Source organism: Fusarium odoratissimum (assembly GCF_000260195.1).
Source record: "Fusarium odoratissimum NRRL 54006 unplaced genomic scaffold supercont1.6, whole genome shotgun sequence".
NCBI classification, from domain to species: Eukaryota; Fungi; Ascomycota; class Sordariomycetes; order Hypocreales; family Nectriaceae; genus Fusarium; species Fusarium odoratissimum.
The window spans coordinates 850,778-878,372 of record NW_022158692.1 but is presented as its reverse complement, the minus strand read 5'-3'; the positions used below and the strand labels follow the sequence as shown (position 1 = coordinate 878,372).

The window sequence follows — 27,595 nt, the reverse complement described above, 5'->3', positions numbered from 1 at the left end:
ATATTCGTGAGAGGAAGAGGCATTGAGTCACTACCTCAAGTTGTGCGGATGGTCTTAGACTAGACTTAGGCTTATGAGAAAGTTATTTGTGTTGATATAAAACAGAGGCATTGAATCACTGGTCGAATCTCAATCTCTTAAATTATCATACGTATAGTAAGAGAAGCTTCTTTCGATTGGGGAGTTGAGACGAAAATACTCCTTTTCTGCGTGCGTACTTGATGGGCATAATGAATGCGCACTCCGAGATCAAGGTCCTTACGATAATCGGCACAAAATATCATTTGAATTGTCGTTCTTTTTGTTGCCGCATGTATAGTACTTATCTGTATTCACAGTTCAGGTGTGTATCACCAAATAATCATCCAATGTTGACAATAATCCTATATATCATGGCGGACATCAGTAACGACCTTGGGCTTGTACGAGTTCTCTATTTAGCTCTTGATATCATCTCACTCAATTGTAATCCAAAACACATGGTATCATAATACATATGATATTACTATTCACAAGTGACGTTCTCAATTAGATCATTAACCTGGACGTCTATATTATCTGGCCTACCCTGCATCTGCCGAGTATACTCTGTCCCCAAGACCTTCACATCGAAACTGTACCAGGAATGGTAATCAACTCTCGATTGGAATCCCCGCAACAACTACGCCAATGGTTGTTCAAATCTTGAATTGATATTCAACTTGTCTGTCCATACATAATACGGAACTGCAGTTCTTGGGCATTCAGGCTTGTATATCTGAAGTTGTCATATGCGCCCTCCAATCAAAGACTCTGATTTGTATTACTTAACCAAAAGTCTCTTCAGAGCTTATCGACCCTGATCTCTTGGCTTCGGCCAACTCCAATGTTCTAACTTCTAGCGCTCCCGGAATCATTCGCCGGCGTGTTTCAGCATGCGAAGACAGCTTCAGGCCTTCCCCCGCAGGAAGGAAGCGATCCATCGTAAAGGACTTTTCGGTATCAGACCATTTGCGACTCATGCAGCTAAAATTCTTTTCAGCTGTGTCTGCAGACGAGTCGTGAGGGTCAACGATATGCAGGTGCTTGTACGAGAACTGCCTAGTCTGTACTAACCAGCTGTTTCAACGCTTTGATACACTGACAGACACAACCAACGCCATGACAAAAAGCCGCAGCGATATCTGATACCGGCGCATGGGAATTAATCTGGGCTGTGTCCGGGACCCTTTACACATCTGAAAGAGTCTGTGCAGCGAGGGGAAGAAGACGCATGAATAACAAAAAGCACAAACCACCAGGTCCGAGCAGGTCAATAATCAGGGGATGGGGTTCTATATTCGATTGGCGAATGCAACCAAGCACGCCTGGATAATGGGGTAGATTATCCGAGGTGCCACTGCAGCTGCCAGATGACATTCGCCTGTCGCGTGAGCAATAAAAAGAAATTAATTCAAATCTTCAAGACCAGCATCCCTGGGTTCTACGTGCAGATGTCAAAAGATATTAGAGGGGAAAAAGCAAAAAACACAGCCTTGCACCGAACAAGACCAAATTGCCGGGTTTGACGCTCGACGCTCTACAGGGATCACTCTTGGAGAGGACCAACAGGGCCAGACATGACGGTGTGGCACTAATACCATCGTATTCAACCCAATCTGTTCAACGGGCCGACGCGGTTCGGCGTATTATTTTTGGTGACTGCGACTGACAGCATTTGCATTCGTGAGGAATTTGGAATGACGATGAGAGAGAAAAGATGGTGATGGGAATGGCATACCTCGGTTCTCTTTTCATCGTCATTAAGTTACCATGTTGAGATGATTGACGCAGGGATGCACCTTGGCCTGTCGATCATGTGGCTTGAACCTTTTGGCCAGAGGTCACGTAATCTCTGTTGTTTAAGTTTATCTTGAACGAAGGGGAATGTCAAAAATGGTAGTTCGATTTGATGATATATAATCATGGAGAGTTGGGTAATTAGTGCGAGTGTCACTGTTTAATTTATTTTAATTGAACGGAATCAAAAACAAGGGTCTCTAGTGCAACCTCGATGTTTCAGATGAATTGTCAATTGCAACTCCACCGCATGTGGTTTTTTTCTCTCTCTTTAGTGGCAGGGCGGCCTATCCTTGTCGATCCTCCTTGATTAACTTCTCCCAAAGTGTTTGCATTCATCTGCATAAAACCGACCTCAACCTTCGTCGTCATCATTTCCCGAGACCACGTAACCTTTCAACGCCTCAAAGGAACAGAGTTTGAACGGGGCATTTCCTTTAATCGGAGAAAAGAGCCAGAAGGAGAAGAGAAAAAAACGTTGGCTCTTTGACTCAACTCGGAGTAACAATGACATGACAACGAATGGGGTCCGTGTTGTCGGATCGTAGATCGCTAGCTTGCTCTCTCTTCTTCTTTGGAGGCTTCCTCTTTTGGGTGACCAGCCCGCAAACGGATCGACGCCTCTTGTTAGCCACCGCAAGCTCTGGACCGATCCGCTGGTGGTTCAGTTGTTAGCTTCGATAGTTTGTCTCAGTCAACGGGGCCCGAGAGGCAAGACTCAGAGTCAGTCAGTCTGTGAGGAGACTCTCATGATGAATGGATTTATCATCAATGCATGCATGTTGAACCCCTGCAAACTCAAAACTCAATGCAAGTCTTCAGCTCGTCGCAGGGGGGATAATAAAACACCGGAACCTCCTCAGCGAGTTTTGATGTGAAGTCTTCCGCAGTATTTTTTCCACAGGGCGGGCATATCTTCCGGAAAACATGTGCTATCTGCATTTCTGCAGCGCTAAAAAGGGGACCCAGCATTGCAGAAGCCACTGGGTTCTTTAGTGGCTTTCGGCCAAGGTTGCTCGAACCCGACTTGGCCCGCCCCCGCAAGCTCACCTTCGTAGCCTGTGATTGATCCACTGAATTGCATGGCGACCTGAGAGCGAGTCAGTCTTAGGCCCTTCTCTTGCGACCTGAGGAAGGAGCTGGGCCTGGTACCGTGGTATTAAGCGATCGTGGGCTGCTCCTGCTCCGCGACTCGCGATTGAACGAGGGTCTTGTCCTGCCTGTCATTGCCTTACCTGGGCTGCTCTTGCCTTTCTTGTTGTTGCTCTTTGCACTCGGGTCCCATTCTTTCCTTCTTTCCTTTCTTCTCTCGTCTTCCATCCAATCCAATCTGATAACTTACAACCTCCCACCAACACTCACCCACTATGATCTTCTAAGCTTTACACTGTCACTCTCAACGATAACAACTCTTGATCTTTTCCTCTCAATAAATGAGAGCGCAAATACTCACATTTTAATTCCTTTCTTTCTTTACTCTGGCGCGCTATAAACATCAATCGGCAACTGTTATAATAACCCACTGCGCTTGTGTCGCACAATCGCATTACATTCCACCACTCCCGAGACATAAAGCAACAACCCGACTTGTCCGTCCTCTTTTTGTGGAGGGGCATAATAATTAGGACAAGATGCCTACAATCAACGCTCTTCGATCATTCGAACCTCCTCCTATTCCATCTCTTCCCGATTTTGAGCGTCGTCGTTCCACAACATCGACGCTCTCCAACAACAACTCAGATTCTGTCACCTCATCTCTGCGGGGTCTTCAATCACCACCCAAAAGTAGCAGATCAAACCGCCCCAAGAGTGCTAAATTCTCATCATACCGCCTGCGCAGCAATTCAGGCCTTTCACTTCACACCAATGAGGACATTCTGAGACAATATACCGACTACCACCCTGATGGCACACCGCGTGCCGGCATGTATAGCAACGGGCTGGGGCAGTGGTCAGGTGAGAGATTGAGGAGCATTGACTCTGTTACATCGTCCAGAAGTCAAAGATCTAGTATCGCTTTCACTGAGTCGGATGGTTCCGGCGAGTTGCCTATTCCTGATCTCGTTGGACGTGAGATGTTTGATATGGTCATGGCCGATCATGCTGCTAGTGGCCAATTATGGAGATTCGCCGCCAGTCGAGGAGTTGGTCAGAATGTTGACTACCTCATGAAGGTAAGTTGAGAAGACATGATATCACCTCACAGATTCTAATCATGAGCAGATTCGCGACTATATTCAATCCCTGGAGCAGGTTGTCATTCAACTCTCGACAATATCAACTTCGTTTACATCCATCACCGCAACGTCACCAATTAATCTGCCCTCCCCTATGTCCAAGGCTCTCAACACCAACATCAAGCATCTCACAACATCACTTATTCCCAGCCTGGAAAACATGTTTCTCGAATCTAAAACCTATATCGAACAACGCATCGTCAGAGAAATCTTCCCCGATTTTGTCAAACAGCAACTATCTCAGTGTACTAGTCTGGCTCTCTCCCTCGACGCAGAAGGTGACTCACCACCAAACCCTTACCCGGGCCTTAAGGGATCATTCTGTCTAAGTGATCCGTCGCGATCCGGAAACCCTATTGTCTTTGCTTCCGACGAGTTTGAGGAACTGACAGGATATTCACGAAGTGAGGTTTTGGCACACAATTGCCGCTTCCTTCAGGGGCCACAAACCGACCGAGACGGAATTGCCAAGATGCGCTCCGCAATCTGGCGCAACGAGGAGTGTACGGAATTGCTCCTCAACTTTCGGAAAGATGGAACGCCGTTCTGGAACCTTCTTTTCCTGTGCCCTCTTCTCGACACCGCTGGTAAAACAAAGTTCTTTATGGGCGCCCAAATCGACGTGTCGTCCTCGCTGCACGACACTCATGATGTTCTGAAAGTTTTGTCGTACGGTGCTGCAGAAGAAGACAAGACACCCGAACGGAGCAACTCTCGCTGGGCTAGCGACGGATCTCAAGGCGAGCCTGAAGCTGAGGAAGCCCTGAGTGTCAAGAACAACCAATACAAGACAACAAAAATGTCTGGATTCTTCAAAGCGTTCAAAAAACCGCCTCCTCCTCCTCTGTCGCCACCATTGAGCCCACGCCGCAGCTCGGATAGACCCCGGTCATCAGCTGGACCCACGATACTTGACAAGACCTACAGCACACGAAACGTTATCAGGAGATTTTCTAATCAGCCAGAAATGCTTATGACAACATACGCCCGATATATGATTCTTGAGCACGTTCCTTCATACCCAGCATCTTTGGGCGCAATGCCTCTCGATCAGGAGATGAAGTATCCACCCAAGTTGTGTGTGTCTTTCTACTCTAAAGAGATGCTCGATGCTCTTGATCTGGGCATGTCGGCGGAAGCTATCATTGGCAAAGATATATTTGACATTTTCACTGAGCAATCTACACTGCCATCAGTTACCAAGGCATTCAAGTCGACAGTCCGAGATCTCGTTGTCCGCGATGGAAAATCCGTCTCGCTGGATCTTGCACTTGCAAACCACATCCCTCGCCGTGCCAATATGACAAGAACGTTGAGTGGTGACAGCGGGGAAACATCACCGAAGAAGCCAGCCAAGATGATGAGCCACTGGACACCTCTCAAAGATACTGAAGGATATGTCAAGTATGTGGCAATGATTGTGTCGCCAATTTAAATAGGTGATAAATGGAAAGACGAAATGATGGTATAATATGCGGGCGTTGGGTGGAGATTTGCTTTTTGTATTGTATCAGGGGATGTTTGAAGCTTATTTATACCTGTACGTACTCTTAACGACCAAGAGAATGAAGTTACGACTATAATTACTACAATGAATTGTTTCAGTATACCAAGCTCTCCGCCACTGAAGTTGATATGTTCATGGACTTCGTCATGGATTTAAATGAATCATACTCTCCATTGACATACAGCGTAAACAACGCACTGAAGTCCATGTCACGCTCCAAAAGCAGCCTCTGATCGCCAAAGTTCAGCAACCCTACGACGGAAATTCCACCAACGGTCCGCCAAGACAACCACAATAAAGGGGTAATCGGCACTTCCGATCTGTTGGCTCTCTAAATCTCCGACGACGGTGGGTGATCTATGGCGTTTGAGTTATCGGGACCGAGGGGGAACAGCCGCTATTGTTTCTGTTGTTGGTCCCTGGTCTTGGCGGGCCGTGTGTCAGGGACTGGAGTTTGGTGGCCTTGGTCGAGGAGGTTTGTTCGCGTGCTTGCAAGAGATAAGACCTAAGTCGAGAACTTCATACGGGCTTGAACGTTGGGCGACCTTTTTGCTAGCAGGTGTACAAAGGTCTGAGGTCTTGGACGAGCGAGAATAACTTAGCTAAGATACTCTTAAGATCATAAAACGAGTATACCAAACTATGCAAAACGGTCATAAATTCATCCAATTTTCTGCAATTTAGGGTTGAAATCGCAACTTTAGACCAGTCCTTCTTTGTCTTGTAGTGTGCTATGACTTGACACTTCTAACATATAATAACATTAAGTTCACCCAATCTACCATCATTGCCTCCTCTTCCGCCCTTTCTCTGGGCACTCCCTTTTCCCTGTAGCGCGATTCACTCAAGATGCAAGTCTCAATCTTTTCAAAACCGTAATATGCCCCCCCAACGCCCATTCTAGTATTTGTATATAAAATGACATTAACCCCAGGTACCACCACCTCCACCTCCTCTTCCGCCCTTCCTTTGCGCACTCAACCTCCAATCGTCCTCCGTAGCAAATTTATTATACAGCGGCTGGATCCTCTCCGCCTTCTTCCTCTTGCTCAGCTTATCCGTCGGCGCAACCTTGAAGAAGGTCGGGGCGGCTTCGACGAGCCACTTGGGCTCGATGCTCGTGGTGCAGTGCATGTACTCCTTGCTCGTGAGGATGAGCTCGTGGTAGATGACCCACTCGGCCTGCTTGCCGAAGAGCGCGGAGCTCGGGTGCAGATACACGGGGGTGCCCTCGATAAGGGTCTTGTAGCCTTCCTGGGGATCTTTGCGAGCTGCGTTGCGGAAGAAGCCTGCGCAGAGGGCCCTGCGGACCTTTTCGGTGTCGCGGCCGCAGGACTTGATGGAGTGTTTGTAGCGGTCCATGATCTTGACGATCTGGTCGCGGACGTCCTTTGCGCGACGCATGGAACGCGCTTGGATGAAGTTCTCGAAACACCAGGGTGCTGAGTAGCCGCTCTGCTTCCACGAGTTGTAGACGTTGAGGAAGGTTAGGTGATCGCCGTGGGGATCGTGGAACTTGGCCTTCTTTTGATCTGCTTGAGACTGCTTCTCTTTGGGGCGGTAAAAGACAGTGGGAATGTTAAGCATGGACACGATGCTGAGGACTTCGTCTGCACATTCTAGATCAACGGCAGCGATAAGCACCTTGGCAAGAGAAGGTTCCATAGGGAAATCAGCCATCTTTCGCCCCAGTCGAGTAAGTAGACCTTCATCATCGAGGGCGCTGAGGGCATATAGCTCCTCCAGTGCTGTAAGCATGGTGTTGATAGGGGGCGGGTCCATGAAGTCAAAGTGAAGCAAGTCGTTAATGCCCATTGCCTTGAGCATGAGGATTGTTGTGGACAAGTTCTGTCGTTGGATTTCGGGGATACTAGTCGGCAACATTTCGGACTGGTAAGCTGCCTCGGTATATAAACGGAAACACTTTCCGGGTCCAGTTCGTCCGGCTCGTCCAGCTCTTTGGTTTGCCTGGGCCTGAGAAATTGGTGTGACGACTAGAGAGTCCATACCCAACTTGGGGTCGTAAGCGTTCTGCTTCACGAAGCCCGGGTCAACGACATAGTAAATCTCGTCGATGGTAATGGAAGTCTCTGCAATATTGGTGGCGATGACAACCTTACGGCTGCCAGGGGGTGCAGGATCGAAGATTCGACTTTGCATTTCCGTCGGAAGTGAAGCATAGACGGGAAGAATGATAAGGTCTGGCACATTAGGCCCTAAAGCTTTCATTCTCTCATACAAGACTTCGCATGCCGTGTCAATTTCTTCTTGGCCTGTTAAGAAAAGAAGAATGTCGCCCTTGGGCTCGGTAATATGGATCTGCATGACTGTGACAAGAGCAGTGTCCAGGTAATCGGACTCGGGTTCCTTCGAGTAGAGGATTTCGACAGGGTACGTTCGACCTGGAATGGTGAAAATGGGACATTCGTTGAAATACGCAGAAAATTTATCTGCATCGAGAGTAGCTGAAGTGACAATGACTTTCATATCGGGGCGTCGCTTGAGAGCCTTCTTTAGCAGGGCAAACAGCACATCAGTGGCAATGGTACGTTCGTGAGCTTCATCAAGCATGATACAGGAGTATCGCGACATATCGGGATCTACCAGAATCTCACGTTGAAGCATACCATCAGTCATGTACTTGATCTTCGTCGAAGGACTAGTGCAGTCTTCGAATCGAATCGTATATCCGACCTCTTCACCAAGCTTACAGCCGACTTCTTCCGCTACTCGCTTGGCGACGGACATGGCAGCCACACGACGAGGTTGCGTACAGCCAATGATGCCATCATTGGCAAAGCCAGCTTCAGCGAGGTATTGTGTTAACTGAGTCGTCTTTCCTGATCCTGTTTCTCCGACTACAATCAAGATCTGGTTCTCGTGAACAGCCTTGATCAGTTGCTCTCGGAATGCATATACAGGAAGCGACTCTCGCTGTTCCTTGATACTCAAATTGGTGCGCTTGCCCAGAGACTGTCCCTTTGGAATGACTGCCTTCTTCCATTCGGGAACGTCTTCAGAAGGCTGATTCTTCCTGGCATTCCTCAAATCGCTAGCAAACTTCCTCTTATCGGGATCAGCCATAGGATCTTGCCATTGAGAGGATAGGTTCTCTTTGGGCTCGTCCTTCGCAGCTGTATCGGCTTCTTGTTGCTTGAGTTCTTTGCGTTCCTTCGCCAAGGCAGTACCAGACATAGCTGCTCGATTCATAGAGCCTTCTGGGGCCTTGACAACGCGGATAGGTGATAATTCAAGGGACTGCTTGGTCTGGCCGGCCAAGAACGGTGGTTCCTCCTCACGAACCTCAATATCGACATCCTCTTCAAGCTCAAGCTCGCCATCTCCGCGGAGAGTCGCGTTGTAGTCTTCTTCCAGGTCAGGGTAATCCGAAGCCTTGGCCACTCCCGATGCGATCAATTGTCTGATCTCCCACCTTTCGGGAGAAGTCATTCTCTTCTTCTGTCGTCGTGGAGGGCCCAAGCTATCTCGAGGCATGCCGGTTGGTTCCGCAAACCCGTCCCTTAGACCTCCTCCTCCACCCCCCAAAGCTTCCATATTGGCACCAGTTGTCATTCGAGCTTGTGGTTCTAGGTCCTCCCCAGTCGACTGATCAACATCTTTCATTGACAAGCCCACACGATCACGGCCATTCTGATCCTTATCGAGACTTGTCACCTTGACCCAGACCTTTTGTCCATGCGACACCAAATCCGACGGGTGGTTGACGCGCTGTCCAGCAGACATTCGGGAAACGTGTACGAGGCCATCGACTCTGCCTCTTACATTGTGCAAATTGATGAAGGCACCGAACTCTTTGAGGCCTGTAACATGTCCCTCGTAGACCTTATGCAGCTGCGGCGAATCATCAACCTCAGGAGCTGGAGCATTGCGAAATCGGTCGTCATCGTCGTCGTGTCGCCGGCGCCCTCGTCGATCTTTGCGCGAATCGCGGTACCCATCACGCCAATCTTCATCGCCCCGCTCATGCGACCGTGACCGCGATCGATATTTATCTCGTTTTCGTCGTTCTCTCGAGCGCGACCTCCTCCTCCTCCTTGACTCTTTGTAATCGGCCTCGCGGGGGCTTCGACTTCGTTTTCTCGTGGACTTCTCCTTTTTTGCCTTCCCCTCTAGACCTTCTAACAGCGCCAGTGTGTCGTCGAATGCGCCCGATCCATCGTCACGCGCAGGCTCCTTATCCGGCAACGCGAGCCCACTGAAGACCTTTTCCTTCTCTTCTAGGGTCCTCGAATGGTGCTCTTCGTGGTTGGCCTTTTTACCTTTAAACTGTGGGTGTAGAGCAAGCACTAAACGATCGATACTCTCAATGAGACTGAGAGGAATCGAGGGGAGAGCCTTTGCTAGATCATCGCGGAAATCCTCGAAGTTGCTGCATTTGGTTCGTTTATCGATGAGAAATTCAGCGACAGTCTTGTCCTCTAAGTTCATATGATTCTTCAACTCTGAGGACACCTTCGAGACGAGGGACAGCAGCTCAAGATTCGATAAGTCGTCCATCGTATTGGTGTGTTGTGTTGACGCTGCTGCACCCAAGCTTGAGATGAATGGAAGGTATACTGGATACTCCCAGAAAATAAAAAATGGATGAGTCAGCAAGCAACTCAAAGACAACCTCGGAGTCGCAAATACGAAAACACTTAGGTAAATTTGTAATGACCTTATGCAATCTAAGCATGAGCTCAGGGGAGCTTTCGATTACTTTATTTACTTTAGTACATGGTCTTAAAGGTCTTGAGTCTTGAACTCCCTGCGGGCGTTTTTGGACGAGAAGGTCTTCCGTCGCATTTACAAAGAGAGGAATTCCAGGGTATTTATATTCCAATGGAAGTTTCCGTGAAAACCTAACATATCAAAGCTTTCTGTGTTTAATACCTTATCTTGCTCTAAGATAGTTACTGAATTTTAGTGCAAACTTAAGAATAAATAAATCATTCTTCTCTTTAGGTCACTTATAGACCACAGGCATCTTGAGAATGAGCTGGTGACTGCGCCCTCTCCAAGGCCGCGAAAGCAACTTTAGCAGAAAAGGGAGTAAAACATGGAAATGCAATAAGGCAGAAAAAAAGCACCTGCTTTGTGCTTATGGCGATGCTGTACGATTGAAAAGTTAGTGATCTTAATGGCTGATAGATGTCTCTTTAGAAATAAAAAGTTAAGTGCCAAAAAGTGTGGATAACAGTGGGTTCTAACCACCTAGGTTGGACGAACAGGGAATCGAACCCTGGACCACTCCCAGATTTTTCAGAAGGCTGAATTATGCTAAGGGAGTATTATACCACTAAACCATTCGCCCGATGAATGTGTGACTTTGTGTGAGAGTGCTGAGCGGAAGCAGCACCATGAGGGCACACGGTTGTCTGAAGCTGTGCGTAGTGAAGTAGCGTGTTGAAACCAGTCTCTGGTATCAGCTGTGCGAGCTACTTGACTTGGTATTTGGTAGCTGGCAGTGAGTAGTTGAATACACTTACAGTTTAGCTTTGCATAAGCGATTCGTTACCTGCGTCAGATGTTTTGCGCTTCTGCCTGAAATCCATCCATGTCTCGTCGACAGTGTAAGTTGAATGACGTATGCGAAACCATATCGCAGAATATTGTAAGAAGACGCTGCACTTCTTGTTTCAATATCCCCTCAGAGGCACTTCAATTAGAGTATGGAAGCCTAATAATAGGCGTGGATCTTCAACTCAGTATCTTCATCGCTGCATTTCATAGGAAGTCTTGTTGAGGCAGGCGACTTTGGCTGCCTCGAGGACTCTAAACTCAGTGATGACCCGATTCTGTGGCTGTCGGCGGGGTTCCAGTGACTGACGTCTCAGCTACAGCCAATCACGCACTCCCTTCCTCTCTGCACAGTCCCTCTTACGCAAGCCCCTCCCCCAGAGACGCCACCCTCCAGGTGACCCGGCCTCTGTCTTGCATGGCGTAGCGCAGAACCTCGCAAGAACCCTTCGTCATCATCAATCAGGTCACACGCTCTCTTTTCTTCCTCGCACCAAACAACAAACACCATCAATTCTCCAACTCAATCGCTTTCTCTTTGATATCCTTCATTCAAGAGTTTCGAACGCTCTCTACTACACAACAATGTGTTCCGCCGACTTCTTCCTCGCTTTCCTCGCCATTCTCTTCCCCCCACTGCCCGGTAAGTCCACCAGTTTCCCTGTCGCGCATCATCGCTAACATCGATTTAGTCTGGGTAAAGTGCGGTCTCTGCAGCGCCGACTCACTCATCAACATCCTTCTCTGCTGTCTCGCCTACATCCCCGGCCTTATCCATGCATGGTACATCATCGCCAAATATCCTGAGCCGCCCTACGAGTACGAGGCCTTGCCACATGATCGTGAGGGTAACCGCGTTACCTACGTCTACGTTCAGTGCCCGCCAGGCCCTCATCAGCACAGCCACGGCCACCCCCAGAACCAGCAGCCCAAGCCCCAACCCCAACCTCATCATGGTGGTGCTAGCAACAACAATAACAGCATGAACTACGGCACTCAGAACGCTGGCGGTTCTTCTCGTCCTGCGCCTCAGCAGCATGGCGTGACAAATAACGGCGAGGGTAGTTCTGAAAGCCAGGGTGTGCCACCTTCCTACGCCGACGTCGTCGCTGGAGATCACAAGATTCAGTCCAAGGATTAAACGCTCCGCCACATGTTCCCTTTTACACGATACGGAAACACGGCACCGAGATGGCTTCGTATCCATTTCTTCGAAATTCCAGCGACTTGTTAGAATTTTGCGAGGCCTTTCACAACAACAAGCGGGTCCTAAAGGACTTGGGTGAGATGGCCGAGTTGGTTATGGCGCCAGGTTAAGGTTAACCTTAACACCAATTTCCTGGTGGAGCAATCCTCCTGGGTTCGAGTCCCAGTCTCATCAATGAGTTCCATTTTTTACATCTTCTTTCGATGTTCTTTTTGCTGGAGGGTCTTGGGACAATGGGGTTATCGGTTACTGAATCATGGGTGCTGCGACGAGGAACTCGGCTCCATACAGGCGCCTGCGTATTCTCCACTTCACAATAATTATATCAGGAGTTACTGAACGTCGGATTTGGTTGGATTCATGCGTTTCTAGTATGATGATTCGGTATGGATATCGGACGCATTTCAGCTTGTTTGTGGTAATTAGACTTACTTTCGTAGGCTTGAGCTTTGAAGGCTTGTTTCTAGGCTGTTCTACGAGGTATATGAAATTTTCTGGACAAGGTGGTTTATGAAGACCTGTTCAAACATTCTTCGTTCTGTAAAAACATTGTGTACGTGAATACTTCTAACCGTTACATCTCCATTGGGAGTATCACATATATGAGTGAATAGAATAGAGTAAAGGTTGTGTGTGTTATAACCTCCTATAATGACCTAATCCTCTATACTTATATATTGTACAACTAAATCCAGCCCCTTGAACTCCAAATCCACGACCAGACATCTAACAAGACGTCAGGCATAAAAAGTAACACCCAACGTGAGAACAAAGCGGAAGTAAAAGTTAAATTGTCATCATCATGGACGCCATGCACCGAGCCGCAGCGCAGCGCAGCTGTTTTTCTACATTCGATCATTGGATCCCCTTTCGATCCTTTAGCACATGGGTATCGAGACTCCTCTCCATTTCCGTCTAAGCAAAATGCTTTCTTTGTATCCGTCCCCATTTGAAAGCGTTGTTTTTTGTCATGATCATAAAAGGTGCCCAAATGTCTTTGCCCTTTTTCATTTCCGTAAAAAGTTTTACGCCATCTCTTGGAAAATGCGTAAAAGACTCCTCACACCCGTCAAGGCGTTCTCGTCAGGTCCTTGGCCGGGGGTCCATTCGGCGTGGGCAAAGTCAATGAGTTTTAGGGAGTATATTTGTGGCAGGGAGGCTTCGAGGTCCGAGTCTTCGTCTAGCTCGTCTTCGTCGTCCAGAGCGATGCCGCTATCAACCCTCTTGGTAGTTCGAGCTGCTTGGCCGATACCTGCCTCTGCGTCGATGAGTGCGTTGTTCTCTTCAATAGCGCTTCGGAGAGCTTGGCCGTCGCCCTCGAAGATGAAAAGTAGTGAAGACGAGTACATTCGGCTTTCATGACGTGAGAGAATCTCCTCAACTCTCTGTAAATCTCGGACAAAGGCTGCGCAAACGGCCTTGCCGAGATCTTCATCAATGCCAGCGTTTTTGTTGAAGATGAATTTTCGGAACTCATCAACGACGTTTTCTTGAGTGACTGTTGTTCGACCATAATCCTTATCGTAGATCTTGTAGTTTTCCTCGTCCAGTTCCGAAGCATCTTCTGACCCGCGGTAGACCCGCATTCCCGCTATCCGGAATCCCAAGCTACCGTGTGTCGTCTCAGCCGAGATCTTGTCGAAGCGCTGCTTTTTTTGTTGAGGGGCATCGTCGGCCCAGAGTCTTACTCCCAACTTGACATCGAGGATATTGGGGTTCTTGAAACCAAAGGTAGCATTATCCAGCACAACCGCCTTATCGGTCTTGATCTTGTTATCCTTGGCCGGCACCCAAGCACCGCCTTCTTTTTGTTGTGTCGCTGTAGCATGAGCAACCTGTTCAGCAACCGAAGCGACAATCTCTTCTTTTGACGTCTTGAGGTCTCCGGCATGGGAGATAACACCTGCAACAGCCTCGTCTATTGTCTTCTCAGTGGGATCGGTAAGCAAGAGGGATCCCATAAACAATGGCATAATATCGGCGAACTCGGGATGTCTTCGATTGGCAGACTGGTAGAAATCGATCTCGGACTGTGTGCAAGGCTTGATGAATAGTTCGCCATCGGGAGTACAAAGCGTGCCGGCACTTAAGTCATCGAAATTAGCATGATGCAGATGAAGCGCGGGGGTGGCATTGTGACGCAAATATGTCAAGCCAGAGCAACAGAGGCGCTCTCAAGGGAGAACAAATCACTCGGATGAGAAGCGCATATGCAATGCGAAAAGGATCAATAGACTTACTGGCCGGCGACAGCGTAGTTGTAATCGCGAAGCTCTTTGCGATCAGGCATTTGTTTTGATCCCATCATAGTTCGTGGGATTGTGAGTGTGGCGGTGGGCTCGCGCCGGTCTTCGGTGTAACAGCCGTAAAAGGTGCTTGCTTGATAAGAAGAGAGAGGGAAAAGGGCAATCAATGTTGGAATAAAAGAAGCGATCAAGGTCCGGAAGCGACTGGCGAAGGAGAGTTATAGAAATGTCGAGGGGTGAGGCGGTGAAGAAGCCTGTGGAGAGATGCGCGGTTGTTGAAAGGAATTGGACTGGACTTTGAAGCTGAAGGCTGGAGCAAACGATGGATTCGAGGGCGTGGCTCAGTTCGCAGGGTAGGGTGAGTAGCGTAGTAGTCGAGTCCGGAGGGGTCAGCTCAGCGCAAGGCGAAGCGTTAGGGACCAGTGCTTAAGTAGGTTTGATTTGAGTGGAGCGCCAAGTGAGACAAGTTTTTGAGAGGAAAGAAGATAGAAAAATGGCCACTATAGATAGGATATAGGATATAGATGAATAGGGAAAGAAAAGATATTCCTGAAATCAGTGTCAAGTACGATGAGGTATTCCAAGAAATTCAGGGGCGCAGAAAGCGAGAATTCAAGGAGAGAGAGAAGAAAAAGGACTGATCAGCACAGGATCAACCCCCAGTCTTGTCTGTCTTGGTCAAGGTGCGACACGTCAAGGCACAAGGAGACGAGTTTGTTCAGAGGGGATGGTTCCGCTTCGTCCGCAGATACAAGGGCGCTTGTGCTATACTTGCTGCTTTGAGTTGCAGTAGGTAAATAAAATGGAGAGATCCGAGTGGCGATTTTGTATGTAATTTTTGTAGTCCCCAAGCCTTGGTCAGCGTTTGTGGCGGATGTAACGGACCAGTGGGAAATTGGAGGATGATGTGAGGCCAACGATGATATTTCTCTGACAAGAGTCAGTCAGACGAGTTCTTGGGAGGAATTGCGATGTACGAGATTGATAGTAAATCGTCATTAGATGGGCATTTCACGGGCTGTTTATACAACATTTCTGGTGACCGTGAATTACAGAGCGGAACGAACTAGTGACTAGGCAACTCAACGATAACCTCATGAATAACTCAAGTCCTAGCATTACACAGCCAGCAGACAGGGTACAGCCCGTGAATCGCAAAACACTTCCTCTCAAAGCGATAGCGAGACGAGCCCCGAATAACGAAGGCGATCCGTCGACAAGCCCCTCATCTCAGCGGCAATACCAGCGAGTCAACGACCAAACAACAGCGAGAAGTGAGCCCTGTCAGGCGCTCTGCCTCGCTGAGCCACAGCCAACAAGAACAGGGGTCCAATTCCATTGGCGCTGGGCATACTCTCTCTGTATTTGCATCTTCGGTCATTTCCAAGAATTGGCATGGCTTTTTGTCTCACTGTCCAACGATTTGCTGGTTACACGTCGCAACGAGATACATAGTCTATCATCAGACCCAACCTGGGGTTTGCGATATGCAAAGAGCACAGGGTTTCTGGATCACGGATTTGTTCATGTGCTGCGTGTTTGCTTTGCTGGCGTTTGGGACATGAGCGGCGATCTTGCTGTAAACTGCGATCTGACTCAAACGAGGTTTGCTAAGAATGACACGAGATTCGTCATTTCTTGGTTACTATGCTACTGATTCGTAGATGCATCGGATTAACGAGCCTGAGGCCGAGACAAACGCGGAACGGAAGAGAAAATATGTCTCTAGCCTAACATCCATGCATGCATGCACGTAGATGAAGCCTCAGCGCCTCAACTGATACTCGAGTTGAGCTACTATCTCAACACCATACACTATGCAGTTCGAGCTCAATCGGACTCTTTACACATCAATTGAAACACCAAAAAAACATTACTACACAAACACTCAAGTCGTACAACCCCAAACATCACACGTCGTCTCACTATCACACCCTATCAGCTACACCCGTTCAGCTTAGCCAAAAACCGCCTGGTGACCTCTATCAACTGACCCCAGAGCCAATAACAACCCCTACGAATCAAATCAAGATGACTTTCCTTAAATCCCTCTCTCGTGTTGTCGACACCCTTTTCTTGGCCGGGATGGGCCGGCCCGTATTTACCAGCGTGGTTTTGGTTGGTGCTGCTCGCACTAGGGTATTGTGAAAGCCTTGCTTTCAGCCCAGCTGTGATAGGCATTTTGTCCTGAGAGATTTCCTGGGATTAGATGATAGGCTTTATGCTAGTCTGGTCGGTACTGTATTCACATATAGTACACTAAGTTGTTGAAGTAAAACCATGCATCAAAGCTAGGCGCAAAATACCAAGCTCAATCCTGTCGCAAACACATGAGTTGGATATTGCATGACTGTGCTCGACCTTTATGATATATTGGTTATAATTTGTGTAAATTCACTTAACAAAAAATATATACTCAAAGGAGTCTGAGCCTCCAAGCATGAAGCCTAGTTGGATCAAATATCCTGGAGTGACTCTGTGTCAACTCGATATCTTATTGACGTTCTTTGATCCTGAGAACTTATTTGCAACCTTCGTTACTTGTGTGCAAGAATTCTATCTATCCTCTGGAGAGAAATAGCAGCATTGGGCCATGACATTCTGCTTTCTGAGATTGTGATTCCATAAGCTCAAAACCGCTTATACTATGGGACAGGCTTGATAAATATATATATTCAAGGGCTTGGTTGACCTCCATCATGAATACCAATACAGTCTGGAGCCTCGGTCGATTGGTAGCTGGCCGCCTGCTTTACATCCGCCCATGTTTGAGCCAAACAGCGGCTAACAGCTAACAATCAGACTGGCACGTTTTCAGATGGAAGTCTTCAGTCCGTTCTTTTGTGCATTCCTTATTATGAGTGTCCTTTGCTGTCTCTAAGCCATCTTGATTCCAGGAGAAACGACGCTTGCAGATCCTGATGCCAGCATAAGTTCCCCTTTATTAGCCAAAGATTTGACACTGCTAGCCAGATCCTTAGAACCGATTCGTCCCATCTTTAGGTAGGCATATCTGGCTGAATTCGCCGTGAGTTCATCTAGCCTATGAATCATAGGGTTACTGGCTACATAAAGCCTCGGAATTCCTCATCCCCAAATCTTCTTCCCTTCTTCATCAACAACTATCATGGCCGAAGACTCCAAGCCTCAGATCGAGGAGCCCTTGGCTCTGCCAGAGTCCCTCCAGAGCATCGCCAGGAAGAGCCGGAAGAGAAAAAACAAGAACCTCAACCGTGGTCCTACAGCGCTTCCAAAGAACCGTGGAAGTGGTTTCGAGGAGTATTTCGCCGATCCGCCTATGACTCCCGTCGAGGCCAAGGAGGAGAAGAATGAGATTTATTCTCAAGACCTCCCTTTTGCTGAGTATGACCGGTATCTATCTTTTCAAGAGCCAGTGCTAACATTTATAGGCGCATGCAATCTTGCATCCAGCGTTTCCGCTCCCGACGCCGTCTCCAGGGCGACCGCGGCCTTTACTTCAACGAGTATCTCTTCCTCGGTGGCGTCGATACCACGCCCAACACCTTCGGCGGTCTCAGCCAGCAAGAGCTGAAGGAACTTACTCCTGCCCAGCGTCGAGAGGCAACTGCGACAGATGTTATCTGGGCCAACTCTCAAGGTGGCGAGAAGTTCTACGACGGCGATGACGAGAAGTGGAGTGTCGATTTTGCTGCTGTCGTTGCGGGCTTCTTCTCTGTCAGTCTCGTCCATCTGACCTCCTTTGAGCCCAAGAGAATGGAGGAGGGTATCGACACGATTAAGAACTTTCTTCGATACGTTCTCCAGCACGATGTCTGCCCTGAGTACGAGGACAGTGTCAAGGAGGCTCTCGAGCTGTGCAAGACTGCGAGTGTCGAGTGGCCCATGATCCGACGGCTCAATGCTAATCTCCCCGGGCACTTCAACCTCGCCTGCTCAGAGATGTTCTACGAGACATCAACCGAAGAGTCTTGGTCATTCCAGACTTTCAAGCGACCCAAGGATTTCGATCCCAAGGCTGTCTTCTTCGCGGCCTTTGCTCTCATGGACGAGCCTGAACTCTTCGAAAAGCTATCTCTCAAGGAACCCAGCATCTTCAGCGAATACACCTGCACTCTTGAGCTGGTTGAAATCATCCGCCCCGAAGAGGATATTGTCAAGCGATTCAACTCTCTTGTCATCGGCGACAAGGCAGCGAACCATGTCCCTGTTGGTAAAGCTGTCTTCAAACAGGGCTTCATTCAAGATGACTGGGAGAACCCATGGGCTGGGGAGTGGCCTGTCGAGGAGGATACGATCACTCTTTTCTTCGACGATGCTCTTCTGGCAAACATGATGCCGGGATTGAAGACTGTTGCAACTATTAGTGAGTTGGATGCGGGACTGCGATTTCTCAGATCTATCGAGATGACTGTCCCGTCGTTTTACATCTTTCTCCCTCAGGAGTTGATGCGCCACTACAAGGAGCCCAGAGTTGATAATCGCGCTGCTCCATCGACCAGAAATGCGCAGAAGGGGAAGGGTCTTGCTGAGGATGAATACTGAAGGGGAATTGAAAGTTGGTCAAATGGTTAAAAGTTGAAATGATAGCTACAGGGTAGTTTCGAATGGTAGTAGCACGTAGCTCATTCTTATGAGATTAGTCGACAGAATTGATCCACACTGACCATTGCTTTTCTACACCGATATTTATGTCACGTAACTTGCTGCCCCAACTTTATCTCATCCTTGCATCGAGCTTCTGGAAAGCTTCCAAGAGCCCCACGCACAGACACCTTTGATCGCGACGACATTTCTCTTCCGTCAAAGTCGATGTAGCGACAATGTCAATCCCAGGCCTGGGCCAGATTCCCACACAGGTAAATCTCTATAACCACTATTAATTAGCCCTTACTGACATTTATTACAGCCCACCGCCTCGACCACCCGCGTCATCACCCTCCGACCAGCCTGCGAATGGCGCTTCCAAGCCTCCTCCCCCGTAATCGTCAAGCTTCTCTCCGGCACAGCTGAGAAAGACGGCGTCGAACTAGGTCCTAAAAACGCCTACACCTTTGCGGGCGTCAAGTCCAAGATTCTAACGTGGCACGGGTGCGAGCTCGAGATCGATGGCCGATGCGATGTTGACTCCGTGGCGGAATATGCGAATCCGACTGATAACCCGGCAAATGTGCATGTGAATCTTCATGGACAGCTTAATGATATGCGGCAAAAGGCGGCGAGAGAGGGGAGAGAGGGGCCGAGGGTGTTGATCGTTGGACCGGCAGATGTGGGAAAGACGACGGTTGCGAGGACGTTGACGAGTTATGCGACAAGACAAGGCTACCAACCTCTAGTGGTGAATGCGAATCCTAAAGAAGGACTGCTCAGTCTGCCGGGAACACTGAGTGCGAGTGTTCTTGCGACTGTCATGGACATTGAGGCCGTGGACGGTTGGGGCAGCACGCCTACCAGTGGCCCAAGCAGTGTGCCCGTGAAGCTCCCTCTGGTGTTTTACTACGGACTGGCATCACCCGATGAAGACCCCGACTTTTATCGCGAACTCATGAGTAAACTTGCCGGAAGCGTAAGTGCACGCTTGAGCGAGGATGAGGACGTCAAGAGCTCAGGTGTCATTATCGATGGAATGGGTCTTCCTGAACAGAGCAAAGATGGGTATGAGCTTGTCGCACACATCGTCGATGAATTTTCCGGTACGTCGTACTCCCAGTGCTGAAAGAAGATAAACTAACGTAACCAGTTAATGTTATCATTGTGATTGGCTCAACAAGTATCACCTCCGAGCTATCTAAACGATTCAGAAACGAGCGAACAAGTCTGGGAGAACCCATCAGCATTGTTCCCATCGACAAGTCCGACGGTGTCGTCATTCGAGACGAGGCCTTCTTACAGCACGTAAGAGAAGCGGCTATCAAGGAGTATTTCTTCGGCGACTCCAAGCGCACTCTCAGCCCCCTGATTCAACAAGTCGATTTCGACAGCGTGATTGTGTATCACACCTCCGACGGTACATAACCCTTGCCAAGCCATTTACTACCAGTTTTACTGACTCAGTATGCTAGAACATTCCCACAGCCAGGGTGTCACCCGAGAAGACCCCTCAACGCCGATGCAGCACTGGACGTTTGCCATTATGCACGCAACACCGAAGGAGTCGCCCGATACGGTCCGTGCTGCAAGTGTCATGGGCTTCTTGTACGTGTCGGATGTGGATGAGGAACGTCGTAAGATCAAGTTGCTTTCGCCGGTGAGCGGACGGTTGGGTGACCAGCCGCTTGTGTGGGGGAAGTGGCCGGAGCCGTTTATTAATCTCCTCGGATAAGGGAGTTTCTGCGTCTTGGCAAGGAGTGAGAGATAGTACTAGACCTGGTCTACGGATAAGGACATGTTTTGGCCCGTACGGAGTAGGGTCGATAATCAATGCTGGAGCAAAGCTTTTAGCCAAATTGTGTTTGCCGTCAGGGTTGAGACTGATTACATAGACCGTGAATCTGAAGTTCGAGTTTGTCCAGGAGGGCTTCAAACCGATGTTCCCTTTCTTAGAGACACAACCGTCCCTGCTGGCGTGGATTAATTTTCGGACAAGACCTACACTGTATCCGTATTACTTGTATCCGAAGTTGTGCCTCCCGTGCAAGCCAGTATCCGGTATCTCCTAGTTTGGCAAGTCTTGTCTCATCGCAACATAGAAGTCATCAGAGAACCCTAAATATCCCGAACTCTTGCACTCATCTTACCTTTCTCGTAGACGTTTTGCTGCATCCATGGTATTAACGCCCATGCGAATACCCCATACCCCGCATCGTTTATGATGATGACTGGAGCCTTGCGCAAAGCCAAGAAGGTGGATGAGACGCTGTATGGAGAAACAGGGAGATTCTATCTTCATTTAACATCGTAGTGGCATGATTTCCAAGACGCAGGACTAGCTTGTCGTTGAGAACCGGAGATACGAGCAGTCAGCTTCGGCGAGCGAGTTGTTTTCAGAAGCTGTACAGGGTCTTTGGAAGTTGATATCCGGGGAAGTTCGATGTCTGGACCCTCATCGAAGCTTGGTTTAAGCTTGTTCCCCAGACTTACCCCGTTCAACTTTATTCAAGCGCTAGGGTTATCATTGTCTAAAAGTGCCATTGGCCAATGCTGATCCCATACGGAGTAGTCGACCAAACGTAACTATCGTGCTGTAATGTCTGAGCCGTTCGCTCTCCGTCTCTGCCGTCGGTGGCCGTGGCTTGCATCCCGGTGCACGGCCAGTCCGGAGTCCAAAAGACGGCGCCGAGTGAGCGGCACTTGCTTGTAACATTCACACAGTGAAATAATTCCTTGGCTGTAGATCAAAAAGACCTGTATCCACTAGTAGCAAGGTTACGTGGCTGTGTAGTGCCCTTGTTGTTCAGGATACCTGATTCGCGCAATGACGGTTGAACATAGTCGATGAAGTCAGAGCCTGTAGCAGAACCAGGAACCTCTGAACCTCTGTAGAGTAGCACCGTCATGTTTCCTAGTACAAAAATCAAGAGGGTTGGGGTCGTTTCAGGCGGTTTTGAGAGAAGATCCCTGGCCAGGCTTGCAACCCAATTGTTAAGCTTAAATCTTAGCGTAATTCTGGAGCAAGAGCCGCCAAAACAAGGCCGTTCCCCAGATGGTCTTGGCCGTAATTGGGTGCCAGGGTGAATGAATGAAGGCTCAATGTGGTCATTGGAGGACAAAACAAGCATAACGAGCAACACAATGCAACGATGCAGGTTTCCATAAAAAGAAGACCGCAAAAGTAGTGACATTCATCACCATCGTTGCCAAGCAAAACCAAACTTGGCTCGTCGTAGCAGGTGATTAAGAGGAGAATTGTCTTGGCCAAGGCGAAGCAAAAGCAACACAATATTGGTTAAATATCGTCGTATGCCAAGCCCAAGCCATGCCAAGTTCAAACAAGCATTCTCTCATTAAGAAGAGAAGTGGTGACAATTAGACGAGGCGAGGATAAAAGGTGAAGTGTGATTGGTCGCTGAATGACTGATTGGTACATCGGCTAACCTCATCATGTGGATATTGTTAACTTGATGTCGAGGCGGATAAGTTATCGCCTGCTGACGACAGACGCTAATGGACAGTGATTGTGGGTGATTCTAGCACAGTAATGGATGGAGATTGATTGATTCAGGCAGATGATGTTTGCGTTGCCATTGAGACTGTAGCTTGTGTCGTATTGTGTTCTGCTGTCCGAGGTGTTGTCCAATGGACGTGAAGCTTGAGATGGCGTTTGCGACTCTCTTCCTCAGAGCGTTATCCTTCAAACGCTGACATTTATCCAAGTCGCACAACTTTCTACAAGAACGATGGATATTAGACCGTCGGCTACTCGCAGATGATGATTCAAACAAAAGAAAAGAGAAACAACTGTCCAAGGAAAGCAATTGCTGATCCGACCGACGGGCGTACCATCGTAGGTGTTGGATCCCCTGCAACCCCTCGTGACCTTGGCAGGATAAGCTTTGATTCGTCTGTATCCCACGCGATACTGCACGCCAAGAGGAGTACTTGGGAGTACATTATCCGTCTTCGTTGGTGTGGAAGAACAACGTGTCTCGAGCAAGTCTTTTGCTTCAATGGCGCCAAAGAGGCCGTTCTGGTTCCACCAAACCTAATCTCGACGATCCTCTTGGATAAGATGGATGAAGCTTGTTGGATAATGCTTCAATTGGCATTGCAGTGAATGGCTGTTTGAAGCGTTTGATCTTGTCGCAACAAAATCTGACCGAATCTCGTTGACAGTTTTCAACTTAATAGTTGGAAACGATACTATCGTCTCTCTGAATGCTCTGACAATGGATCTTAGTACCTGGTAGTACCATGCGCCGACGAAGCACAGTGTGTGTTAGACTGCGGGGCAGCACATGCATGGGTGCGTGAGTGTGTAAGTGGGAAGCTCACACTCCCGTGTTATTCACTTCCTTTCCTTTCCTCTATTGGACTGGATTGGATCGGATCCGAGTCTCTAGGGATGGGAGAGAGTGAGGTGCTTGACAGGTTTGGGATAGGTACCCGTCTCCCACGTAGACGAACTTCCTACAGAGCCTCGCTTCTAACCTCGTTGTTGCCGGCATCTGTCCGGTCCTTCCTGGTTCCCTCCTACCTCGGATTGTAGATAAAAGCTGCCACCCTCTCAACTTCTTTCCACGACTTTTCTTTTCTTCTCTACCCAGATATCGTGCTTCACGCGATCTCTTCCCTACATATTACTTCAACTCTCTTTTCAAGTCTACTCAGAAAACCCCCGGCTGATCTTGTCCGGCCTGCCTTCACAACAAAAACATCCTTGCTCAGCTCCCCTCCAGCTTTCGCTTATACCAACACCCATTCGATGGGAGAAACCGAATCCAAATCCGCGAATGGTGCAATTCACGCCACTTCCACGTCGGACTCCTCGACCGTCGCAACCGGTCAGGACGACCAGCCTCCTATAGCGGAACCCCCAGACCTACTAGCCATAGAGAAGCCGATTCTTCCCCATACGCTCTCCGCTCATCGCGTCGCTAGAGACCTCAAGTCCGACGTCGACGATGGTTTGAGTAGCGAAGAGGCTGCTGCCCGCCTTGCGCGGGACGGCCCTAATTCTATCAAAGGCGCCAAGGGTATCTCTCTGTACGAGATCTTCATACAGCAGATTGCCAATGCCCTGACTGTCGTCCTCATCGCCGTGACCGCTCTGTCCTTTGCTATCTCGGACTATATTGAGGGTGGCGTCGTGGCCGCCGTCATTGTCCTCAACATCGTTGTCGGGTATGTCTTTGCTGCGTCACTCGCCCAGCCAATCTGCTGGAGCTGTCGCTTGCTGCTGCTACAACTCCCCACATCGTTGTTGCACTTTGCTACACCTTCTCGTTCCTGTTCCTTGTTCCTGCTGCCATACGGTGAAGCCTGTGATTTTGCCATGCGTAAGGCCAGAAGCCCCAAGCACTGAGGCCGAATCCTGTGCCATACCCTGAAGCTGACAGTCCGAATCACATCTAGCCGTACTCATTAATCTCCACTCCATGCTAACATTATACCCGCTAGATTGATCCAGGACTACCGCGCTGAGCAGACCATTCAGTCGCTCTATGCTCTGTCCACTCCTAAATGCAAGGTCATCCGAGATGGTCAGAGTGAAACTGTCAAGGCCGAAACCCTCGTCAAGGGAGACATAGTCTCTCTCGCAACTGGCGATGTTGTTCCTGCCGATCTGCGCCTGGTTCAAGGTATCAACGTCTCTACCGACGAGGCACTTCTCACTGGCGAATCTATCGCCATTAGCAAGAAGCCAGATGCCGTATTCACTGACCCCGATATGCCCATGGGTGATCGTGTTAACCTGGCCTATTCCGGAAGCTCTGTCACTAGAGGTCGAGCCACCGGTATTGTCATTGCTACTGGTATGGAAACAGAGGTCGGCCAAATCGCCGAACTCCTGCGCAAGAATAAGAACGACGACACCGAAAGGACTCCCGTCGGTCGCGCAGTTTGGAAGTTCTACCAGTTCTGTCGCAGAATTCTTGGCCTCGAGGGAACCCCTCTCCAGGTCACCCTCAGCAAGTTCGCCCTGTTGCTTTTTGCCTTCGCCATTCTCCTTGTCATCATCGTCTTTTCCGCCAGTCTGTGGAAAATCACCGATGAAGTTCTTCTCTACGGTATCTGCGTCGGTGTGGCAGTTATCCCCGAGTCTCTCCTTGCCGTTTTGACAGTTACAATGGCCGTTGCCACTAAGGCAATGGTTCGCGGTAATGTCATCGTTCGTCAGATGCCATCCCTTGAAGCCGTTGGCGGTGTTACCAACATCTGCTCGGACAAGACTGGTACCCTGACTCAAGGACGAATGATTACCCGAAAGGTTTGGCTCCGTGGCGATCTCGCCGGAACTGTTGAGGGCACAGCCAACCCCTACGACCCCTACAGCGGAACTGTCAAGTGGTCTGCTGACTTGGCTGGAAGCTACCTGAACACTTTCCTCAAGGTTCTTACTCTCTGCAACAACGCCACAGTCAGTGACGGCAAGAAAGAGCCTGAGACGGACTCTAGCAGCATCATCACTTCCGAGGATGCTGAGTGGAAGGCCGTTGGTGAACCTACTGAGATTGCTCTGAAGGTTTTCGCCATGAGATTTGGCCGTAGTGTTTCCGGGGGTGACACCCTGGTGGCCGAACATCCTTTCGATTCTTCCTGCAAGCTCATGAGCGTTGTCTACGGTAATGAGGTCGAAAAGACTCGACACGTCTATACAAAGGGCGCTGTGGAGGTCCTCCTCACCAAGCTCACTGAGACTGAAGAGTTCAAGAAAGAAATCCTAGCTAAAGCTGAAGAACTCGCCAGCCAAGGTTTGCGAGTGCTCTGTATCGCAACCAAGCCTATGAATGGCGACGTTCAGGATTGCCATGATCGTTCCAAGGTTGAGAGTGAGCTTCAGTTTGTCGGTCTTGCTGGTCTCTATGACCCCCCTCGCCCTGAGACTGCTGGCGCTGTTGAACAATGCCGCGCCGCCGGTGTTACTGTTCACATGGTTACTGGTGACCACATCAAGACTGCCACAGCCATTGCTTACGAGGTCGGTATTCTCAACAAGAACATCCCCATCAAGTCCAACACCGTCATGGCAGCTGCCGACTTTGGCGCCCTTAGCGATGCTGAGATTGACTGCCTGGACGAACTCCCCGTGGTTCTCGCTCGCTGTAGCCCTCTGACCAAGGTTCGCATGATCGAAGCCCTCCATCGCCGCAAGGCATTCTGCATCATGACTGGTGATGGCGTCAACGATTCGCCTGCACTCAAGCAAGCTGATGTCGGTATTGCCATGGGAGACCGTGGTAGCGACGTCGCCAAAGAGGCGGCGGACATGGTTCTCACTGATGACAACTTTGCCTCGATCGTTACCGGTATCCAGGAAGGTCGACGACTTGCTGACAATATTCAGAAGGTATGTTGTTACTCTCCTTGCTTGTTGACATAATTGCTGACTGGTACAGTTCCTTCTACATCTTCTGACATCCAATTTGGCACAAGTCATTCTCCTTCTTATTGGTCTTGCCTTCAAGGATGAGCATGGAAACGCCGTCTTCCCCTTGTCCCCCTTGGAAATTCTTTGGGCCAACCTGGTTACCTCATCGCCTCTAGCTCTGGGCCTTGGTCTCGAGGAAGCCTCTCCTGATATCCTTCGCCGACCTCCCCGCAGCTTGCGCAGCGGTGTGTTTACCCTTGACCTCGTTCGCGATCAGCTTGTCTATGGACTCTGCTCAGGCTCCCTCTGCCTGTGTGCTTTCATGCTTGTCAACTATGCTTCATCTGGCCAAGGTTACTACCTAATGGCGGAAGGCTGCAACGAGAGCGGACATGATGCCTGTGATCTTGTTTACCGCGCTCGTGCCACGACCTTCTCCACCTTGGCTTTCCTGTTGCTCGTCACAGCATGGGAGGTGAAGCACTTCCATCGCAGTCTCTTCAACATGGACGAGCGTGCCACTGGACCCTTCTCTGTGTTCAAGACCATCTACCACAACAAGTTCCTCTTCTGGTCCGTTGTTGCTGGCTTTGTAATGATCTTCCCTATCGTGTATATTCCTTACCTCAACACCGAGGTGTTCAAGCACAAAGGTCTTTCATGGGAGTGGGGTGTCGTCGCTGGCTGTGTTGTTGTATATATCGGCCTCATTGAGATGTGGAAGGCTTGCAAGAGACGGTTCAAGCTGGGTCTTGACTCGCACCCAGTCACCCAGGGCCAGGCTCAAGTCTAAGCTCAGGAGATGAACCATTGAAATCGGTGAGACAAAAGGTGTGATGGCAGTCGTAGTGCGGGAAGGTAGTCGTGAGGTATGGGGGACAGGTTTTAGGATATTTGCACGGTTATCAGATTGTTTTGGTATTATACTTATTGCTATTATCCTCTAGTCAATACATTTCCTGTCGAAGAATTCCCTATGCAACGCTATGTGATTAAAACTGTCTATTTGATTGATTGAAAACTTTTCGTAAGAGCCCCGGAATCTCTGCACAGCCGGCGATGCTGTGAGGCCAAGGGTACTCCAGTCGTGATGTGATGGTGCCGGCACCGGAA

At 49.2% G+C, this 27,595-nt stretch overlaps 8 protein-coding genes and 2 non-coding genes across 11 annotated transcripts; 6 read left to right on the top strand and 4 right to left on the bottom strand.

Moving 5' to 3' along the window:
* Positions 1–1,722: 1,722 nt before the first annotated feature.
* On the top strand, positions 1,723–6,217 carry FOIG_04948 (uncharacterized protein). The gene is made up of 2 exons (XM_031203280.1): positions 1,723–3,992; positions 4,042–6,217. Exons 1-2 carry the CDS (start codon positions 3,450–3,452, stop codon positions 5,488–5,490), a joined length of 1,992 nt encoding a protein of 663 aa, XP_031066859.1. The 5' UTR covers positions 1,723–3,449; the 3' UTR covers positions 5,491–6,217.
* FOIG_04947 (adenosinetriphosphatase) lies at positions 6,175–10,277 on the bottom strand. Its single transcript, XM_031203279.1, has one exon. It carries the CDS (start codon positions 10,078–10,080, stop codon positions 6,487–6,489), a length of 3,594 nt encoding a protein of 1,197 aa, XP_031066858.1. The 5' UTR covers positions 10,081–10,277; the 3' UTR covers positions 6,175–6,486.
* Positions 10,278–10,782: 505 nt separating this feature from the next.
* Positions 10,783–10,876, bottom strand: FOIG_04946. The gene has a single exon. It is a non-coding gene; the product is annotated as a tRNA-Ala (tRNA).
* Positions 10,877–11,404: 528 nt separating this feature from the next.
* On the top strand, positions 11,405–15,453 carry FOIG_04944 (uncharacterized protein). Its single transcript, XM_031203278.1, has 2 exons — positions 11,405–11,725; positions 11,775–15,453. Exons 1-2 carry the CDS (start codon positions 11,668–11,670, stop codon positions 12,221–12,223), a joined length of 507 nt encoding a protein of 168 aa, XP_031066857.1. The 5' UTR covers positions 11,405–11,667; the 3' UTR covers positions 12,224–15,453.
* Positions 12,364–12,463, top strand: FOIG_04945. Its single transcript has one exon. It is a non-coding gene; the product is annotated as a tRNA-Leu (tRNA).
* FOIG_04943 (uncharacterized protein) lies at positions 12,728–16,140 on the bottom strand. Its single transcript, XM_031203277.1, has 2 exons — positions 14,530–16,140; positions 12,728–14,374 (listed from the first exon to the last, which is right to left on the bottom strand). Exons 1-2 carry the CDS (start codon positions 14,595–14,597, stop codon positions 13,315–13,317), a joined length of 1,128 nt encoding a protein of 375 aa, XP_031066856.1. The 5' UTR covers positions 14,598–16,140; the 3' UTR covers positions 12,728–13,314.
* Positions 16,141–17,662: 1,522 nt separating this feature from the next.
* On the top strand, positions 17,663–19,072 carry FOIG_04942 (uncharacterized protein; the record flags this gene model as incomplete). The annotated part of the gene is made up of 2 exons (XM_031203276.1): positions 17,663–17,898; positions 17,946–19,072. The coding sequence occupies 2 exons, from the start codon at positions 17,663–17,665 to the stop codon at positions 19,057–19,059; spliced, it is 1,350 nt and encodes a 449-aa protein (XP_031066855.1). The 3' UTR covers positions 19,060–19,072.
* A 138-nt stretch (positions 19,073–19,210) lies between these two features.
* On the top strand, positions 19,211–21,231 carry FOIG_04941 (uncharacterized protein). The gene is made up of 4 exons (XM_031203275.1): positions 19,211–19,373; positions 19,424–20,207; positions 20,255–20,521; positions 20,577–21,231. Exons 1-4 carry the CDS (start codon positions 19,338–19,340, stop codon positions 20,834–20,836), a joined length of 1,347 nt encoding a protein of 448 aa, XP_031066854.1. The 5' UTR covers positions 19,211–19,337; the 3' UTR covers positions 20,837–21,231.
* A 576-nt stretch (positions 21,232–21,807) lies between these two features.
* Positions 21,808–22,013, bottom strand: FOIG_04940 (uncharacterized protein). Its single transcript, XM_031203274.1, has one exon. It carries the CDS (start codon positions 22,008–22,010, stop codon positions 21,849–21,851), a length of 162 nt encoding a protein of 53 aa, XP_031066853.1. The 5' UTR covers positions 22,011–22,013; the 3' UTR covers positions 21,808–21,848.
* Positions 22,014–23,331: 1,318 nt separating this feature from the next.
* On the top strand, positions 23,332–27,464 carry FOIG_04939 (potassium/sodium efflux P-type ATPase, fungal-type). 2 transcript variants are annotated; one of them, XM_031203272.1, is made up of 3 exons: positions 23,332–24,294; positions 24,571–26,461; positions 26,511–27,464. In XM_031203272.1, exons 1-3 carry the CDS (start codon positions 23,876–23,878, stop codon positions 27,273–27,275), a joined length of 3,075 nt encoding a protein of 1,024 aa, XP_031066851.1. In that variant the 5' UTR covers positions 23,332–23,875; the 3' UTR covers positions 27,276–27,464. The 2 variants fall into 2 exon arrangements, with proteins under 2 accessions (XP_031066851.1, XP_031066852.1); XM_031203273.1 differs by having other exon boundaries at positions 23,332–26,461.
* Positions 27,465–27,595: the final 131 nt, after the last annotated feature.

Excerpts from the sequence above, each read along its gene's own strand:
- FOIG_04948 (XM_031203280.1), top strand. The coding sequence starts at position 3,450 with ATGCCTACAATCAACGCTCTTCGATCATTCGAACCTCCTCCTATTCCA. Across the intron at positions 3,993-4,041 it reads ATGTTGACTACCTCATGAAG|ATTCGCGACTATATTCAATC; the intron begins GTAAGTTGAGAA and ends AATCATGAGCAG.
- FOIG_04947 (XM_031203279.1), bottom strand. The coding sequence starts at position 10,080 with ATGGACGACTTATCGAATCTTGAGCTGCTGTCCCTCGTCTCGAAGGTG.
- FOIG_04944 (XM_031203278.1), top strand. The coding sequence starts at position 11,668 with ATGTGTTCCGCCGACTTCTTCCTCGCTTTCCTCGCCATTCTCTTCCCC. Across the intron at positions 11,726-11,774 it reads TCTCTTCCCCCCACTGCCCG|TCTGGGTAAAGTGCGGTCTC; the intron begins GTAAGTCCACCA and ends ACATCGATTTAG.
- FOIG_04943 (XM_031203277.1), bottom strand. The coding sequence starts at position 14,597 with ATGATGGGATCAAAACAAATGCCTGATCGCAAAGAGCTTCGCGATTAC. Across the intron at positions 14,375-14,529 it reads AACTACGCTGTCGCCGGCCA|TGCCGGCACGCTTTGTACTC; the intron begins GTAAGTCTATTG and ends CGATGACTTAAG.
- FOIG_04941 (XM_031203275.1), top strand. The coding sequence starts at position 19,338 with ATGTCAATCCCAGGCCTGGGCCAGATTCCCACACAG. Across the intron at positions 19,374-19,423 it reads TGGGCCAGATTCCCACACAG|CCCACCGCCTCGACCACCCG; the intron begins GTAAATCTCTAT and ends CATTTATTACAG. Across the intron at positions 20,522-20,576 it reads TGTGTATCACACCTCCGACG|AACATTCCCACAGCCAGGGT; the intron begins GTACATAACCCT and ends TCAGTATGCTAG.
- FOIG_04940 (XM_031203274.1), bottom strand. The coding sequence starts at position 22,010 with ATGACGGTGCTACTCTACAGAGGTTCAGAGGTTCCTGGTTCTGCTACA.
- FOIG_04939 (XM_031203272.1), top strand. The coding sequence starts at position 23,876 with ATGGGAGAAACCGAATCCAAATCCGCGAATGGTGCAATTCACGCCACT. Across the intron at positions 24,295-24,570 it reads GTCCTCAACATCGTTGTCGG|ATTGATCCAGGACTACCGCG; the intron begins GTATGTCTTTGC and ends TATACCCGCTAG. Across the intron at positions 26,462-26,510 it reads TTGCTGACAATATTCAGAAG|TTCCTTCTACATCTTCTGAC; the intron begins GTATGTTGTTAC and ends TGACTGGTACAG.